This window comes from Engystomops pustulosus, chromosome 1 (assembly GCF_040894005.1).
Source record: "Engystomops pustulosus chromosome 1, aEngPut4.maternal, whole genome shotgun sequence".
Classification (NCBI taxonomy): Eukaryota; Metazoa; Chordata; class Amphibia; order Anura; family Leptodactylidae; genus Engystomops; species Engystomops pustulosus.
Window position 1 is genome coordinate 142,998,747 of NC_092411.1, and position 18,597 is coordinate 143,017,343.

General features: G+C 39.5%; 1 protein-coding gene across 2 annotated transcripts in view; it reads left to right on the forward strand.

Moving 5' to 3' along the window:
• Positions 1 to 328: 328 nt before the first annotated feature.
• Positions 329 to 18,597, forward strand: part of RNF38 (ring finger protein 38) — a 185,643-nt gene continuing 167,374 nt past the window's right edge. Inside the window, exon 1 of one of the 2 annotated variants that reach the window (XM_072155126.1) lies at positions 329 to 1,538. In XM_072155126.1, coding sequence (XP_072011227.1) covers positions 815 to 1,538 — 724 coding nt within the window. In that variant the 5' untranslated portion in view covers positions 329 to 814. The remainder of the gene's footprint in view (positions 1,539 to 18,597) is intronic. The other variant, XM_072155135.1, reaches the window with a different exon arrangement.

The window sequence follows — 18,597 nt, forward strand, 5'->3', positions numbered from 1 at the left end:
AAAAATATGGCCATTTAATGGGTGAAAATCAATACAGCCCATTCCAGCTGACATCTGTCTCATGTCTTAAAGACACAGTAAAGTTTACAAGCAGAAAATGAGTCAGCTGATAATAGACAAGATCGGATAAAGAAGGAGGCGACTCATGTTTCTCTCAGTATAACACAGGGCAGCTGCTTGTTCTGAATGGGGTTGTCACAGAAGTGAAATGAAACTGTATAGGAGACACTAAGAGCAGACAGCGCTGCGGAAGATACTTTCATTTTTAGATAGCTGGTGACATCACAAAAGGCAAGAACTCCCTTGGAACAAGTCAGATATAGTGAGGAATCCTCAGCAGGGTAGGAGGCGAGGGAAGAAAGGAGAGAGGACAACACAACACCAAGTGCTGAATATTTAGCTGTGAGCTCTGCCTTTATAGTCCTGAGAGGCGGATTCAGCTCCATACTCCTTCCCCTCTCCAGGCACAGAGTAGGGAGGAGGGAGTATTGTGTGGATGGAGTGTCAGTCCTCTCACTGCTTCCTTGTGGATGTTGGAAACAACTACGCTGCTGGGTCTATGGGAACATAGCGCCAGGCTGGAGTCTGCGTTCAGGGTGTGTTGGGCTACTTCTGGAAATTACTCTGCACTTGACATTGTCATTCTTGGTTGATGTTTAGAATGCAGTGACACTTCCTTGTGTTCTTTCCACCACGGAGCACCCTGGAGGGGGAAATCTGGAACTTCTATGCGTCTCTGGTGTGTGATCTGCCTCTAGCTGCATTACTCTATTCTTGTCTTGAAACTGGCATTATTCTGTTCACCTCAGAGGTGATGCCAGTTGCCTCCGGCTCAGGACAAGCCTCCACCCAGGACTCTAGCTGCTTTACTCACTGTCATCCAGCAGACAGGCTACGGGACCCCAAGCAGGAGCAGCCAGCAGGAGGCGGTGACAGCGGGGGTGGTGGTGGAGGAGGAGGTGGGCTGTTGCCTTTCCCGATTTGCCTCAATCCCAGCCAGGCTGAAACAGGGGCCGAGGCTGCAGCAGCCACCAGCAGGGAAGCTGGGTTTAGCCGCAGATTGCTCGCCTCCTCCCCTCAGCACCCACTTCTTGTGCAGGTCACCCCGTCATTCTCTCCTCCTTCCTCCTTTTTCCAAGCTCTATCCTCTGCTTCCTCTCCCCCATTATCTCCTCTACCTCCTGGAGCTCCTTCCTTTCTATTCCCAGCTTTCCTGGAGCCCCCAAGGACTAGATCCAGATCTAGGTCTGGATTAATCATGAATCAACAACAACAGCAGCAGCAGCTGCAGGGAATGCCTGGGGTACCCCATTTCCACCACCACCATCACCAGCTCCAGACATCCCCACCAACTCTTCCTCACCTTATTTCAACTGCCCTGCGTGGGCAAGGCATGGACAGAAATGATAACAACCCCCCAGAGGGAGCAAGACAACCTCACAGCCCGTCAGTAGTGGCAAGGAGGAGGGTAAACAGTCCGACCACCAATGAACACCATCATCATTACCACCACCACCACCACATACGACCTCCAGCAGGTAGGAGCAGATGTTGCTGTATAGCGAACAGTAAAACCAAAGTTCTATGATATTGTCACTAAAATGTTTACAAAAGTTTACACACTTCCAGACACAGTACCTACCACAATGGGTTATGACCAGCTTTGTTCAAAGTCCTCATAACAGTTCTTACTGTAAAAATAATATCTATTTTAAATAATAGACCCTGGATAAACACAGTACAGACTTATTAACCCTTCAGTTATAGCAACTGTGTTATGAAAACAATGTAATATTTCCTGGGTACCACCACATGGCATAAGGTTAGATACCACATTAGGAAGATTAATGAGCTGTTTTAAAATCAACATGGTCTCCAAAAATAAATTCCATGGAAATAGACTTATGGATTTATTTTTAAATGAAGGAGGAAATAATAGATCTCCACACAGAGAGACAATTAGGATATAAACATGGAAGTGAATGGTCAAGTATTTAGAGGGTCTTAAAAGGAAACGGCCAGTTGCAAAATTTAAAGAATTAATTAAAAGTACTCTGGCAGTGAATATTGGCAAAACTGATTCATGGTTCGGCTAAGACAGGGACAGCTGAATGGGTTAAGACAGTAGCAAAGGCAGGGTTCCTTCTCTGTCCTGTCATACATTCCTGTAATGCTGGACACATGCTCTGGTGGGAGGGGTGAGATGAAACTTGTAAGGATTCAACTACTGCTGTATTTCCATCACATTTATTATTCTCTACATCATTCTATTTGGGTTCTACAACTTCTGGATGTGACCACCGTTGAATGAAAAGTTTTATAAATATATGGAGCTATGTATGTCTACTGCATAGCAAACCAAATACATTATGACAACCGCAGGTCATGACTGATCAGACCCAAATCAACAACAAAAAATGTCCAAAAAGGCATAATTGCTTGTTTGTTTGCGTTGTCCACATGGTGTCAATATATGCCATAGCACAGTACATTAGGCTACTTTCACACTAAACATATGCTCACCCAAACCATAGCCGGGCGAGCATATGGCAACGTGCTGGAGAGGAAGAGGGGTGAGCACGGCCATAAACACATATATCCAATATAAGTTGAATGTTTCTCAGAAAATTTCATAGATTGGAGCATGTGTTTGATTTCCACTTTTTAAGAACATCACCCACCTAATTAATTCTCATAAATATATATATATATATATACACAATTCAATTATTGGTTAATAAGCTAGCCGATCCTTTAACAGAAAAACGTCATCATAAAAAAGTTTCAATCAATGTGCTATTCCTTTCTGGCCAGGGTAAGTTGTTTTGGCTGTTCTTGTGTAGTTATGGAGATGTCTTTCTTATGTCTTCTTAGTTCAGCAAAAGTGCACCTGAAAGAGAAACAAAATTGAGAGAAGAGTGTGCTATTCTGTTATACCTGGCTTTATTCACGGCTTCTGATATGCAGGAAATTTTACTAGATGCGTAGAATGGATTGTATTTTGAAAGATATGCCCCTTTCTCTGGCACAAGAATATTGTTTGTCTGAAAAATAAAATAAATTAAAAAAATTGTCAAGGGGCTTGATTTATTTCATGTCAGAAAACTGGCATTTATGTATTTTGGTAAGGGTCACCATCAGACTTGACTACACGTTGTGTCTTGGTTTGTGGTCATATTCTCTCCTATATTAGGGAAATGACTCCATAAGTGCTATATAGAGTCTACTCTACTCTGAATTTAACCAATCATATTCTGTACAAGTGAGTGGATACTTACCTGTCAGTCAATCTCGCTGCACCACAACAGTGGTTAGTAAAGCAATATGATACAACATACATACTATTTTGAACTAAATATATGGTTATAGGAATTTTTGTGTACTTGGTATTTATTTCTTCTTTAAAGTTATACATCTGGAGGTCATGTTGCAAAGAAATCGGACTTTTGACATGGTATTGGTCTATTTGTCCTCAAGTGCATCATAGTCTCAATGACCCAAATTTAATAAAGTGTTTTTGCGTAAGAACTTGCCAACAGCTTGCACATGTATTTACGGCAGTATTATGTCGTGGCTGCACTGTGTCCTACAGGGGCGTGTTAGTGCTTAGTCGGAGTTTGCACCACATTTATTACTGACGTGCACCACAATTCTGACTGCACCGCAATTTTGCAGCATGAACCAAGGGCTCCAAAAAAAAGGGTGCACACTTCCAGAGCAGCACAGGGGGCACCAGATTCATGAAGACCGTGCACCGGTTTTGATGAATCTGGCGCCCTCTCCACACTCCACATGCAAACTGCAGATGACTTACACATATATGATGCATCTCATGTCAGAACTGTTTGCTGATGGTATTTCAGGAGATGCAGAGAAGCAATTTGCCGTCTGTGGACATTTCTTCCAAACCCTACTTCTGCAATGCATATGAATCCTATGTTTTAATACGATTAACCCTGAAAAGCATTGTTTTTCAGATGTGATTATTTAAACAGTACATCAGGTCATCTTTACTTGAGACTGACCAGCCTATCCCTTGGGATGCCAAGTATTCAACAGCAAAAAAATCTACTGCATAGTGCCATATTTCACTAAAAAGCACCCATATTACCACTGTCAATCAAATAGCACACATATTATTCCCGCCTAGCAGAACCACATACACTAATACCATGCAGCATGACCTAACTCTGCAGCAGCTACTTTCACTAACAACTTCTCTAACAGCTTCCCTCTCCACAACAAGGGGGCAGGAGCTGACTGAGGCTGGCAGCAGAAGTAAACAAGGTGATACTGGAACTGTCAGGAAAGCTCAACAAGTTCCTCTCTGCACCTATTTATAGTCTTCCGAGCCCAGGACTTCAGCACCTATGACTTTAGTCCCTCTACCCTTCTGGCCATAAAAAGCTGCACTGATCATCTAAAGCTGGGATTTTCTGTGCCCTTCCTACTTTGGAGTTATTTTTTGCCAATGCTCTCAAATAGTGGGAACCCCCACTTTAGCGCAACTCAGATTTTGAGTAGGACATACATGACCATGGACTACTACTTAGGGCAGATTCACGTTGCGTATGTGTTGCGTGTCCATTGTGTGTTGTGTCCTTTTTGTTTCCAATTTATCTCAGCATCCGCAAAAAAAAAAAAAAAATGAAGGTTTAACATTGGTTGGAGAACAAGACACTCTTCATCAATTTGTTTTCAAAGACCCAAAGACTATTGCATTTCGTGATCTGCATTCGTGAAATAAATATGTCAGGTTTCAAAATGTTTTCCGCAGACAATGGATGTGTGAAAAAAAGCCACGGGAAAACACCCATAGCATACAATGGCTCAGTAAGGCATCCGTGAAAATTACTGAACCACAAACGTGTAAAACAACACCAATGTGAACGAGTTTTTCACCTATATTAATGGCAGACTAATGGCTAATTTTTCACATTTGAAAAGTTGTCATCTGCATTTATTTCTACTTCAGGCAGGGCTCTGGGCAGGACTATCATAGAGCCGGCGTATGATTAATAACATTTATTAAAGTGTTTGCACCAGTTTTCTGTCTGACTTTGCACTAGAAAGAATGTGCAAACTGCTTGCACATATATTTATAAAGGGTCTGCACCAGTTTTGTGTCACTGCTCCACTGTGTCTAACAAGAAAAAATGGGCATCTAAAGGGTCGTGTGAGTGGTCAGTTGGAGTTTGTGTCACATTTATTACGGACGTGCACAACAATGCTGTTTGGTGCACACTTCCAGACCAGTGCAGGGGGTGCCAGATTCATGAAGACCGTAAGCCAGTTCGCGCTACTTTTGATAAATGTGGCCCATAGGTGCCAGTTTGTCTGTGTAATGTGCAGGCATGATTTGTGGCACCCATTCTACATGAATCTGGCGCTCCCTGCACTGCTTCGACAGAGTGCACCAACTTTTTTTGGTGTGCCTTTAACATAGGGCATGCAACACAATTCTGTCGGACTTTGATTGATAAATGTGTGGAACGGTACAACTGAGCACCAGAAAGCCAATTTCACTGCAGAAATTTGTGTCGCAGGATGAATAGTGCAGCAGCTGCATATGTGGTGCGGACACTTCTTAAATACCTGTGCAAGCATTTAGCACTCAAAAGAATGTGCAAAGTCCACCAAAAACTAGTGCACAGCCTTTAGTAAATGTGGGCCGTAGTGTCAGGGCTACCACATTTTAATGTTCAACTACACAATACTACTAGTCAATGCTTCTCAGCCATGATCTGCAGTAAGGTGGTGCATCATATCCTACCTGACCTTTTGGCGATGCTCTAAATGTGATTGCAGTGTTGGCGCCAGACCTAGGCATACCCGGGCAAGTGCCGGGGCCAAGAACTGCTAGGGGGACTGAATCTCAGTCCCCAGCAGTATGCAAGCATCTGGTGAGGGGGGTTGTAATAATTTATTTTATAGTAGTTATAATAGTTTATGAATTTTTAATCCCGCAACTTGAGTTCACTGCAAAGGGGCCCACTGAAGCTCTGTTGCCCAGAGACCTACCTTAACCTGGAGCCAGCCCTGTGTGAGTGGTGCTTTTCGTGCTTGTTTTCTGATAATAGAGAGAAACTGCAAATATGGCATTACATTACTATGCAAAAGAGGAGTTTCCAACATTAAATCTTGGATTGAGAGTGGCAAAATGTATATCAGATATACTGCATGAACTTTGTGAAAAAACTTTTCCTGGAAAACAGTTCTGGAAGAAAATGTCATTTCTTCACTTAGAATGAAAAATCCATTTAAGGTTAAATTCACACTTGTGTTCTCTTTTTTTTTTTTAATTTTTGTTCCAATTTTTTTGTAACAATAATGATTTTATGAAGAAATATGGATTATGTTATCAAAATTCAGTGGGATCAGGCTGTTGGACCTGATAAAGCGGAAATGCAAATATTTTTGTTAATCCAAGAAAAGACATGAACTTTTACAGTACATTGTTTGTACAAACTATATCTACTTTTTAGCTATCATGAAGTCATTTATTTATTTAATTGCTATTATTTTTTTTATTTCAACAGGATCACAACCAGCCTTAAAACATAAGTGTGAATACAGCCTAAAGGCCAACTGCAGAAAATCATTGCAAAATGGCTTGGTGTTACACATTGTATATGTTATATCCAACTAGATGATTACAGTCCAGTATTTGCCATAATGTTTTATTGCAGACATTAAGGAGAATGACCATAGTCTTCTTTAATGTAATTATAGACAGGAAAAATGTCTGCTCCATAATTCACTTCTTCCAAGTATAGACGTATGTAAATTGGGATTAGAGGCTATTTTACAACATATTTCTATGAATTTTTAATTTAGTAGATCTTTGAAAAGCACTGCTGAGAAATATGGCTGAATGCCTTAATCTAAGCTTTTCTACCTTTGCAAACATAAAACATTTAATTCCAACAACCAAACAGCAAGAATCTCCATTTTAGGGCTCTAATCAGTAAGAATCAGTCTATACATGCTTTACTGTAGGCCATAGTTTGCCTATTACTCTTCTTCCCGGCTTAGCTCAGTAAAAGCTTTCTACTCATTTGGTAGCCACTGCACCCAGTGAGTGAGAGAGTGCAGTGATCGTAGCAACATGACTGCTTTTTCTCATCAGCAACAAATTATTCAAACTAGACCACAGCACCTATTTAGCTCTTTAAGGTTTTCCCCTAATATAGATCTAACAATCTGATCACTAGATTAATAAATTATGCATTTCAAATAAATTTTTTTATGTGTTTTGAATTATTGTTTTTATGTTGCAATAAAATCAATAAATTATGTGTGACAGTATACACATGTGCAACTTGTGTTACAAATTTTTGTTCTTTACTTTTAATACTTATCAATGACAATTCATTGTGAGTACTAAACATATTGGGGGAGATGTATTAATTAATCAGATTAATTATTTTGTCTGGTGGTGGATGATTATTCTGGTGCAGTAAAAGGCTGCAGAGTAATACTTTGCACCTCTTTAGTTGGTCAAGTTTGCTGCAACACAATATAGAATATACTAGTGCATGGACTGCTTTTTCTGGCACACAGGCTGATTTCTGTCTGGATCACACCCCCCGTTACCAAGGACACATGTGTACATTTGTGTACATGCAGAAAAAAATCTCAACATGTCCTGGTCAGACCTGTTTTCATGCACTAGGCTTGCCTGTTACAGGAAACCTACTGTGAGGATTCTACCATCAGAAGTAGATCTGATGGTAGAATCCTCCTGCCTGCCTCTGCCCTAATCTGTAATTTAATAATCATGGAACCTAACCTATTTTATCAAAAACTCTATTTTAGTTATATGTAAATTAACTGCAGAGGCTACTGAGGCTTGTACTAGCCTGGCCGGGCACTGGGAGCTAAGGCTACTCCACGCCCCAGAAGCCTCTGCTGTTACTTATATATCAGTAAAATAAAGTTTTTAACAAGTTAGGGTAGGTTCCAGGATTATTAAATTACAGATTAGACCAATTGCAGGCAGGAGGAATCTACCATCAGATCTACTGCTGATGGTAGATTTCTCATAGTAGGTTTCCTTTAAGGATCATAGTAGGTTTCCTTTCAGGGTAGGTGGAAAAAAAACAGAATTTGCACATCATCCAAGTATAGTCAGGTTTTGCCTGCTGCCATCTCGATTTCAGCAAGGCTTGTGTGATATAAGGATTAGGCCATTTTTATTGTCTGAAATATAGCGCTGACCCTATAGGACTGAGGCCAATTGTACATTAACAATTTAAAACTTATCCATGATTTACAGACGAGTTTCCCTGTAATTTCTTTGTGTGATTCATCCATTTTTGTAGTCCTCCCAAATGTCTACTGAATTGTGCCAGATTTTCAGATCCAATCTTAAAACTTATAATACTAAGCTACTTACTCTTTTTTCTGCATTTCCTAGCAACATGTGTGAATAATGGAGTGCCATTTTTCCAACGATAATAATTTTAATATAAAGTGATCAAAAGATTGTATAATTCCCAAAATGCTATCAATGGATCCAGCAGATTACCCCTCCTCTCCCCCACAAAAAGATACCTAGCACAGCTTTGCACACAAAAATAAGGAAGGGGGTGAGGATAAGGAGGCCATGGTTTTCATTTTTCATAGATATTAAAGCGTAACAAAAACAATATAAATTTACTGTATCCATGATCATACTGAACCAAAAATAAAAAGGACATGTCATTTTTGTTAAAAAGTGAAATCTGTTGCCAATAATGGTAATTTTTTTGTCAATGTCCTGTTGCATGAAAGATGTAATGGATAGATGTTGCATGGAATGATGTAAGGCTATTTATACCACAGAAAACAAGCCCTTTTACAGCTCTTCAAACGGCAAAATAAAAAATTGTAGCTTTTGGAAAGCAGTTAAATATGCCTATGTTATGACCATGAAAAAGAGGCCATGATTTTGTTTATCTTTGGCAAATTTCACAAAGCAACTAATTAACCCCATAAAGCACCACACCATGATCATGGAGATCACATGGGCTCTGATTCTAAACGCGACAGCTGGGCCTCTTAAGGAACAACCAGGATCGCGCAAGCGTCACACATGACAGCAGTGTCTAAAGGGCACACACTCCAGGGGTAGGACCGAGCAGTGCCAGTGTCAGCCAGTGAATGTTATAATACACTGCCATACATCAGAAAAGTAGCAAACACATCGGTGAGTACCGCCCTTATTGCTATCCACATTTATATAGGTTTTATTATGTTTTAATAGATGTTTTAAAAAATTGTAAAACCTTTCGTACACAAAAAAAAATCTTAAAGAGAACCTGTCAGGCAAAATAACCATCCAAAACTAAATATATAAAGGCTGGGATGGAATCATTGTGAGCTGCTGCAACAGGTATTGGTTACAGAGACCTGATGACAGGTGTCCTCTAATTTTGCCCTATTTTGATAACTTTTTTAAATTTCAGTAAACAGAGCTTAATTTTTTGTGAGACATGATGAAGCTTTCATTTCTACCATTTTTTGATTGTATGACCGTTTGATCCCTTTTTGTTCAATTTATGTGTTGCAAAATGGCAGAAAAGTTACCCTCTTTTCCATTGTAGGGTTTACAGTTGAAAATATCTGCTTATATATTTTGAATGATCAGAACTTTTGAGAAGTGGTGATACCTAACATGTTTATGTTTTTATTTCTTTATTTTTATATAAGTTTTTGGGAAAGGGGGGTGAATCCAATCTTGCCAAATGACAGACCCAAGAGTCTCATATAGACTCCAGGCAGCGCCCATGCGGTAGCCAGACATTCCTGTCCATAAAATGGCTGCAGATGGAGGTTCATGTGATCTTATCCGTTCATGAGCAATCGTTCTGCCAGAACTTTATGATAGTATTCAAGAATATAAGCTTAAGGTCCTGGCAGGGTGATTATTCATGGGCAGATAGAATTCACATGACCATCCATATGCAGCCATTTTATGGTCAGGAATGTCTGGCTGATGAGGTAAAAGACAGGAGGCTTCACTTTACATATCAAGATAGCGGTGCAGAATTTTTAATAGATGTATTTTGGTAAATTACTTAATATCCTGCCCCCATACTTACACACACATTACAAAAATCATGATGCAAATATGTATAAATCTAATATACAGATTCCGAATAAAGACCTCCCAACGACTAAGGACGCTTTCATAAAGTTTTTAAAAACAAGAGGAGGTGTGATAAGATGTGGCTTATGTCCAATCTTTCTCTCATTGTGACACTCGGCAGGGGCTATGGAGCTCCCCAGTTTTCAGTAACTGTGCCTGGCCTGAGAAGGCACAACTCACACAGAACAAAACACTGAGGGAGATACTTTAATGTCCCCAATACTGGTGACATCATGGAGACAAGAAATCCCTGGGAACAAGTCATAGAGAGCAGGGAATCCTCGTCAGGAAAGGAGGGAGAGCAGATGGCATAGAGCTGAGTGCTGGATATGGAGCTGAAGGCTTTCTTCATAAACCTAGGAAGTGGATTTATTTCTCACAGGGAGGAGGGAGCTTCGTGTGGATCTTATGTAGTGTTCACCTCAGTCCCAGACAGACTGAAAGCAGGGCTAAGGCTGCAGCAGCCACCAGCTGAGATCTCCCCTTCCCCCAGCACTCTCCTCTGGAGCTGATCACCCGTCTTTCCCTTCCTGATCCTCCTTCCAAGGTCTCTGTGCTGCTTCCTTTCTGCTCACATCTCCTCCTCCTCCCCCTAGTGCTTCTTGCTTACTATTCCCAGCTTTCCTGGAGCCCCCAAAGACTAGATCCAGATCTAGGTCTGGATTCATCATGAACCCACCACAGCAGCTGCATGGCATGGTACCTCACTTCCGCCACCAGCTCCAGACACCCCCACCTACTCATCTCATGTCTAATGGCATGTATGGGCCAGGTATGGACAGAAACTATCACAATCCAGCAGAGGGAGGAGGACAATCCCACAGCCCCCCAGTAGTGACAAGAAGGAGAGTAAACAGACTGACCACCAGTGAGCACCATCACCACCACATACCATCTCCAGCAGGTAGGAGCATGTAAACTTGACTTTCCACATATGTCACTTCTGTACAGACAAAAGTTCACATTCTCAGAAGTATCTAGCACAATAACACATGCTCATTATCACATCTCCTCAATGTAAAATTCTAAAGGGGACCACCTAAGCTCTTCAATATGAAGAAGTATCTTCTCTGACATAATAACAAATGTCAATGAGAACTATGTAGGGCTAACTCGACATTAGCTGGGTACTGCCACATGGAGGTTAGGCGCAATGTTATAAAGATTAATGAGTTGGAGCCTTTGCAACCTGATATGGTCTCCAAGGAAATACATTCCATGGAAGTAGACTGATGGTGGTACATGGTTGTGCGTGGCAATGGTGGGAAAGCAGGAGTTAAGTAATAGCTGATTCTATAGTCTGTGTCTCTTTCTTTATTGTCGCGTTTTATAGACAGTAGGAGCAAGGAAAGAGTCAATTTAAAGAACGGACTGGACGTACAATTAAAACTGATATGACAAGTAGCTTAGATAGCGGTGGCTGTGCAGCTGAATGGGTTAAGGCAGTAGCAGTCACACGTTCCTCTTCCCTCCCTCCTGTCATACATTCCTGTAAAGCTGGAGTCATGCTCTCCTGGGTTTGGAGGAAGAGGATGCTCAGGTCTTATTGCTGCTTTGTGTTTACAACGTTTAGTATTTATCACGTAAAAGGATACAATGACTGTTTCAAGTAGTTGATCAATGTATCCAGGTAACCAGAATGTAACAGATGTTAAATAAATGAACTCTTCGATGTTTACAGGACTGAGAATTCAAATGGAATCTTCTACTCAAAAATAATGGCAAATGTTTATTAGGACCAGTGAGGGAATATAGTCAGTGCTATAAAAGTTGACATTGAGAGCTCATGAAACATGAATGCTTCTATAAACGTCACTGTAGCTGGATGTGGGGTGGCAGTATATGGAATGGCAGTTCAGTTAGTACAGGCAGTCTCCTGGTTACGTACAAGGTTCTGTAGGTTTATGCTTAAGTTGAATTTGTATGTAAGTTGGAACTGTATGTTTTATCCTTGTAACCTCAGACTGAATTTTTTTGGTCTCTGTGACAATTGGCTTTTAAAAATCTTGGATTGTCATCAAAACCAGGATTAATAATAAAGCTTAATTGCAGACCCATTCAACAACTATTATAGCTGTTCATTGTAGCCTGAGGATAAAGTACAGTAAATTACCAACATCCAGAGGTCCGTTTGTAACCGTCTGTAAGTCGCGTGTTCTTAAGTAGAGGACCGTCTGTACTATGCATCTGTGGATGGTATGGTTATGGAGCATTCTGGGAAGCAAAGCCAAGGGGCCACTGTGGCTGATCAATCATGTATACTATAAGGAACACCTCACAGCTGTAAACCTTGTTTATTCATATTATTCATTTAAGATGAGGCTCTGCAGTAGCTGAGGCATGTATTATAATGAATAATGTACACTACAACATATTTTTATTTCAAAGCTTCAATAAGTGCACTCATTGTGCACCCTCTTGCCTCTGTACCATGTTCAATAAACTCCTTGGTGATGTCTAATATGATTATAATTTACAGTATACATCATACATTAACTTGCTATATAGCACTTCTCTTTTACCAGTGCAATCATCATTTTCATGCTTGGATTTAAGTTGAGCCACTAAACTGTCAACTAAATGTACAGTGAGGACTAAATGATGTGAATCTGACACTATAGTGGCAAACCTTGCTTCTGTTTATGAATGGTCTCATTTTCACCCTACATAGCATTCAATGTGCTAAATGTGTGTAGCACTATGTAGTGAATTATGGAAGCACATCTACAGGATCTGGTTATTGCAATCACAAGATGCTCCATGAATGGCAGAGATGATCTGGGCTATTTGCATCTGTTACTATGTATGCCTCAGTTACAGGGTAAAAAAAATGTGAGTAGCCTTCCAGGTTCTTGATGACCTAACAAGGGTCATAGTACATAGAAAAATACAACAATACAAAATGTATAAAATACACATAACGAAGAGAAGTAGCTGACACCACTGCAAGTTGCCCCCTTCATCCATAGTCAAGATGGTGAAACAAAATAGGGAATCCATCTAATTATCTAATCTTGAATCAATTTGCACCTGTCTCACATTCTGTATAGCTCACCCTGAATTAGTCACTTGCACCCCTTTTCTGTTTTTGCGTTTTTTGTTCCCAAACTGCCAAAAGTGGTTGACTATTTTTCCGTTTATATGAAGGTCTGTTTACAGCATGGTCTAATTCAGTTCGTTCTATGACAGCCATGGGAGCCTTGGAGAGTGTGGCAGTGTGCCTACTCCACCAAAATTTAAATTCTGTGGGCAGCTTCATGCGAGGCAATTGCATGGTTAATACTCTGTGCCAGCAGGGAAAGTATGTGTTACCTTCAGGTGTCTAGTGATACTTTCCATATATGGAGAGGGCTCAGCCAAATTTCTCTGTGATGTTCTATTCCATTATACATCGTAAAGGGGTTAAACTATAACAGGAGAACAATTCATCCAAGAAGTCATATGTGTCGCAAAAAACACAGTGATATTCTTGTATTCCAACAAAAAGTGTCTGCCATTAAGTAACTCTCATTTGTGGTCATTCAGTTGTTAATGCACTCTACTAAGTCATAGAACTGTCAGTAGAAAATTCATTTCAAGGTTTTTTTTTTAAAAAAAATTATTTTTATACATGTACATAGATGAAAAAAATATATGAGTTAAAATTCACAATCATTTTTTATTGCATTCTCAATGACTCACCAAGAAGGCATTTTTTTACAGTGAAACTAGCTAATGACAACTTTTTAAGGGGTGTATTTTGGAGCCATTGGCCCACATTTATTAAAAATAGAGCAAACTACACTAGTAGTTTGCCAGTGTAGTGTGCAGAGTGCGCCAGATTCATGAATTGTGGCGCATATTCTTCATGAATCTGGCATCCGCTGCACTGCTCCAACAGAGTGCAGTAAGCTTTTTTGGTGCACCTTTTAGAAGGAACGTGCGAAACACTTCTGTTGAACATTTTATGACAAATGTGGCACACGGACCGACTGTTCAGCGTGACCCCTTTTTCAGTGCGGAATTTTGTGTCCCTTTGGGTATAGTGTAGCCGTGACTTTTGAAATGCAGATTTGCATTGGGGGAAAAAATATCACTCTAGGAGGTCTCGCCTCGCCCCTTTTCACCTGCAAATCAGTAGAACAGGGGGAAGTCCCTCAGAAGTCAGTACAGCACAGGACAGAACTCAGTCAAAGGGGTTTTCCCATGAAGGAAAATTCTCAAACTTCAATCCCTAGTGATGTTAACACAATAAAAACCATTTTTAAACCTTTACTTCACAATTTTACTCAGTTTTATTTCTGAATTAGCTCCTATCACTCAGTGATGGTCAGTGTGGGCGGGGACTTTCTAAGTAGACACATTATGATGGGCTGTGGTTAAATATCAGAGTACAGGTTTATATACACTTTCATCTGGCTTCTGAACATTGTACTAGTATCTGACACAGAAATAGGGACGAGACAGATCAGAGATGATGAGATCCATAAACACTGTCAGCTCTCCTACTACATCTCTGCTATTCCACAACACACTGCATCTGCTGTGCCTCCCCAGATAAACAACTTAGCTGTATGTAGCTTGTAGATGTCCCCATGTTGCTGCTGCTGACAGGAACTGAGATCTATGTATTAGTGTGCAGCAGTGACCCTTGTCTGACTACAGGGGGTGGGGCTGGAGTGGGGAGAGAAAAACTCTGTAAAGCCTCAGGCAAGATGGCTGCCGACCCTAAATTCAGAAGTTACAGGGTCGTGTCTAGGAGCAACTGAAAATGTGTACACCAGGACTGATTGGAATTATATCTGTGAAATGCTGTATTTTTGTGAATAACAGTGAATTAGAGAATGTGTTATTTTGTTATCCCGAGTACATATAAGAAACTTGTCTTTGTGGGAATACCCCTTTAAGGTTTCAAACCTTTCTGTAAACCATATGACTTCTATCTAGATAAAAAGTCCTAGTTTTCATACATGACACATATTAGGAGGATCTGTAAATTGGGCTTTCCATTCCCAAGCTCCCAAATAGACTTTTGCCATCAATGTTGCCACATAAAGTGCTCAATGTTATCACCAAAAAATTTTATACATACTGCAATTTAAAGGGATGTTTCTGCAGGCTGTTTAAGCAATATAAAAGCAATACACTACAATAGAAGTTTAAAAAGTAAGCCAAGAATAAGGATATTATTGTCAGCATATCACCTGTTTATACAGGAACTTGAGCTACCCCCATCCATGTTCTTATGATGAAATGAAAGCTCTCCCATCTAGATGATATACTACATACAGGCAGTACCCAGGTTACATACAAGATAGGGTCTATAGGTTTGTTCTTAAGTTGAATTTGTATTTAAGTCGAAACTGTATATTTTATAATTGTAGATCCAGACACATATTTTTTTTGCCCCAGTGACAATCGAAGTTTCAAAATTTTTTGCTGTAATGGACCAAGGATTATCAATAAAGATTAATTACTGGGACTATAGTAAAGCACCCAGAGACCTTCACCAAAGGTCACAGTGGACAGAGGGGTCCGTCTTTAACTAGGGGTCGTCTGTAAGTCGGGTGTCCTTAATTAGGGGACCGCCTGTACAGTAAATGAAAAAGGTTGACAGATTGCAAAAAAATCTTTCCACTACCGAAACTAAAATAATGTCTGCAGCTTCTTGAAGGGATTGTAAGATCAGAACAACCAATATCCTAGCAAAGTCAAGTTTATTCTTCTTGTCAATGTCTGCATAAAAGGTTGTCTTTAAGACAATTAATTTATGTTCATCTTTTTACACTTTGTCTATATGTAACATTTTCTGAGCCTGCAGAAAGTAGCACATTTAGCCTGTAGAATAGGTACATGTCAACATCCACAAAAACAAAAGTAACAGAAAGACACTACAGCAATGGAAAAACTTACATCTGTCACTAAAAGTAAAGATCCTTCTGCTGTGCGGAAATTACCACAACATTAAGGACCTTAAGGTTACCATTATAATGAGAAGCTTTAAGATGTAACAAGAGAGGAGGGAATGGAAAGTCAAACCTCTGTACCACACAATACTTGAGAAGAGAGCAGTCTGGAAAGCTTGCATCTTTAATTCACTCCATTAATAAAAAGTATTACTTAACTATACATTGTCCTACAAGTAAAACACAAGGATCTATTTCTACTCATTTAAGGGGCAGAGCTAATGAAGTCTCTACTTGCTATTCTTTATAGATTTTACCTTAAAATAATCACTGTTTTCATATCCCTGAATGATGTGAAAAGCAAGCTGACCTAATTTTAGTCACAGAAATCGAGTTTAGCGTACAGATGTTTCAAACAGGAAATAAAGTACTCATTGTCTGCAAAATAAAGATATTTTATCAATTTCCCTTTAGCCTCTGGATAATGTAATATGAAAATTATGAGAAGGTTTTTTTTCAGACAAAATAGACATTACAGCGTTGTGACAACAGCTATGGCAGTGATGCCAATAGAACTCGGGACATTTACATGAACGTGTACAAACAGGACACAGATTCAGTGTTACTTCTTGTACAGAAATTTAGTGCAGAGCACTATATATATATATATATATATATATATATATATATATATATATACACACACAAACACAAGGTGTGTTCACATGTGACAGTAACCGTTGATCCGTTGATATGATCCGTTGATTAAAACTGATAGGGAGCCTGAGCTCTGTCTTTATTTGCACATTCAAACCTTCATACATAGACATTTCTACTATATTCAAACATTCCTGGTATGTAATTGGATTATCTAAAACACGTGATCAGTCACATGCTTATGACATCACTGCAGGTCCTGGAGCTTTTTACATGCTGCTGGGACTGATATTTTCCTTCTACTGATAAGGAGCATGCATGTACTTGTAACCCCTCCCAACAACAACCACTCATTCTCCTCTCCTCTTTCTAGCTACGGATTCTCATGGCAACCAACCAAACAAAGAGAATCAGAGAGATATGGTAACTCTTAGCTTCTCGCCTGCTAGCTGACAAACAACTGCAGATAGCTAATAAGTGTAAATTAGAGAAATGCTTATTTTGACTTAGCTAGGTAAAAGTTTTTATACTTTACAGTTGTACTTTAAGGGACCAGAAGTAATATGTATTGTTTTTATTTTTTAAATTCCACTTGTTTATTACTGACTGCATGTAAACATTACAGTATACAATTTAGTGCTCACCATTTATCTGATAAGTATATTTTTTTCTTGTTTTTTTAACCTGGAATTCAATTTTATTATTGAAGAAATTGCAAATAATAGCAAAGTGGGAAGGGAGGAGAGCTGTATTATTCATAAAGTTCTATTCACATTAACAGTGTATCGTTCAGATTAAGAATATGTTCAAATGTAGCAAAATTTAGTAGCAAAATTTAGTTTGGCGCTGTTTCTGCCACCTGAGCACAGATTATTGTAAGTGCTGTTTAGATGTATGGGAAGGTTTAGGTAATAAATCTACAGCTTGTGAACATACCACGGAGCAATTCTTGGTGGACATTTGAAAGCATTAAAATATCTTGAGGAGGCTTTCATTAGCTTTAATCAGACAGATTTGAATGTCGGTCACTATGGAGCCTTGGTATAGGCTTCTAGGTTTTTATGGAATCCTATTCTAAGTAATGTATGGGTCTCCTGTGCAGAACAGTTGCTTGGCTATCTTAGGATATCTGGGCACCTGCTTTAACAGTCTGGATTGGAGGAAGATCTAATTTGGACTGTTTAACTTGTTAGATCCCATTAATGATGCTAATCGCAGTATCTACATGCTTTGTGAGAGAGAGGGCATCCACTCTCACACTATTGGGCTCCCACAATGTGATAGTGGAGGGCATATAGTTTCTATGGCAACTGAAGGCCTTGCTATGGCCTCCTGGTCTGCCATGTGGGGCATCTTGTCATGCCCCCATTCAGATGAGGGGTCTAATAGGCTGCCTGACAGTGAATAATACACTACAATATAGTATAGGTATTGTTCTGTATTATGAACGCAGTGAAATGACCTCATGTGCGGAAAAATCTAACTTCTGTATTCAAACTGCATATTTTAATGTAAAATTAAACCTCATAAAATAGGTAGAAATGCATTGATAATAATCTGACCAAATCAACTACTGGACTATTTGTGCAGTACAGTGAGCAAAGTAAATGATTTTTTTTTAAAAAGTGCAAGATTTCACGTTTTTTGTATTTACCTCAACAAAGGCAAAATAAAAAGTGATCAAAAGTTAAAAAAAATGGAAACAATACAAAGATCAACTGTTCCAGCACCCCACATAGCCCTGTCATTGGAAAAATAAAAATGTTCTGGAAAGACGTGTCAAAGAAATAAATTTTCCTTTTTGTAAAGTGATTTTATGCAAAGCTTGGAACAGTATAACAATGCACATATATTTTATATTTACAGATTATCCCAGAGAATAAAATACACCCAAAATACACTGGTACACTGAGGTTAATGAAG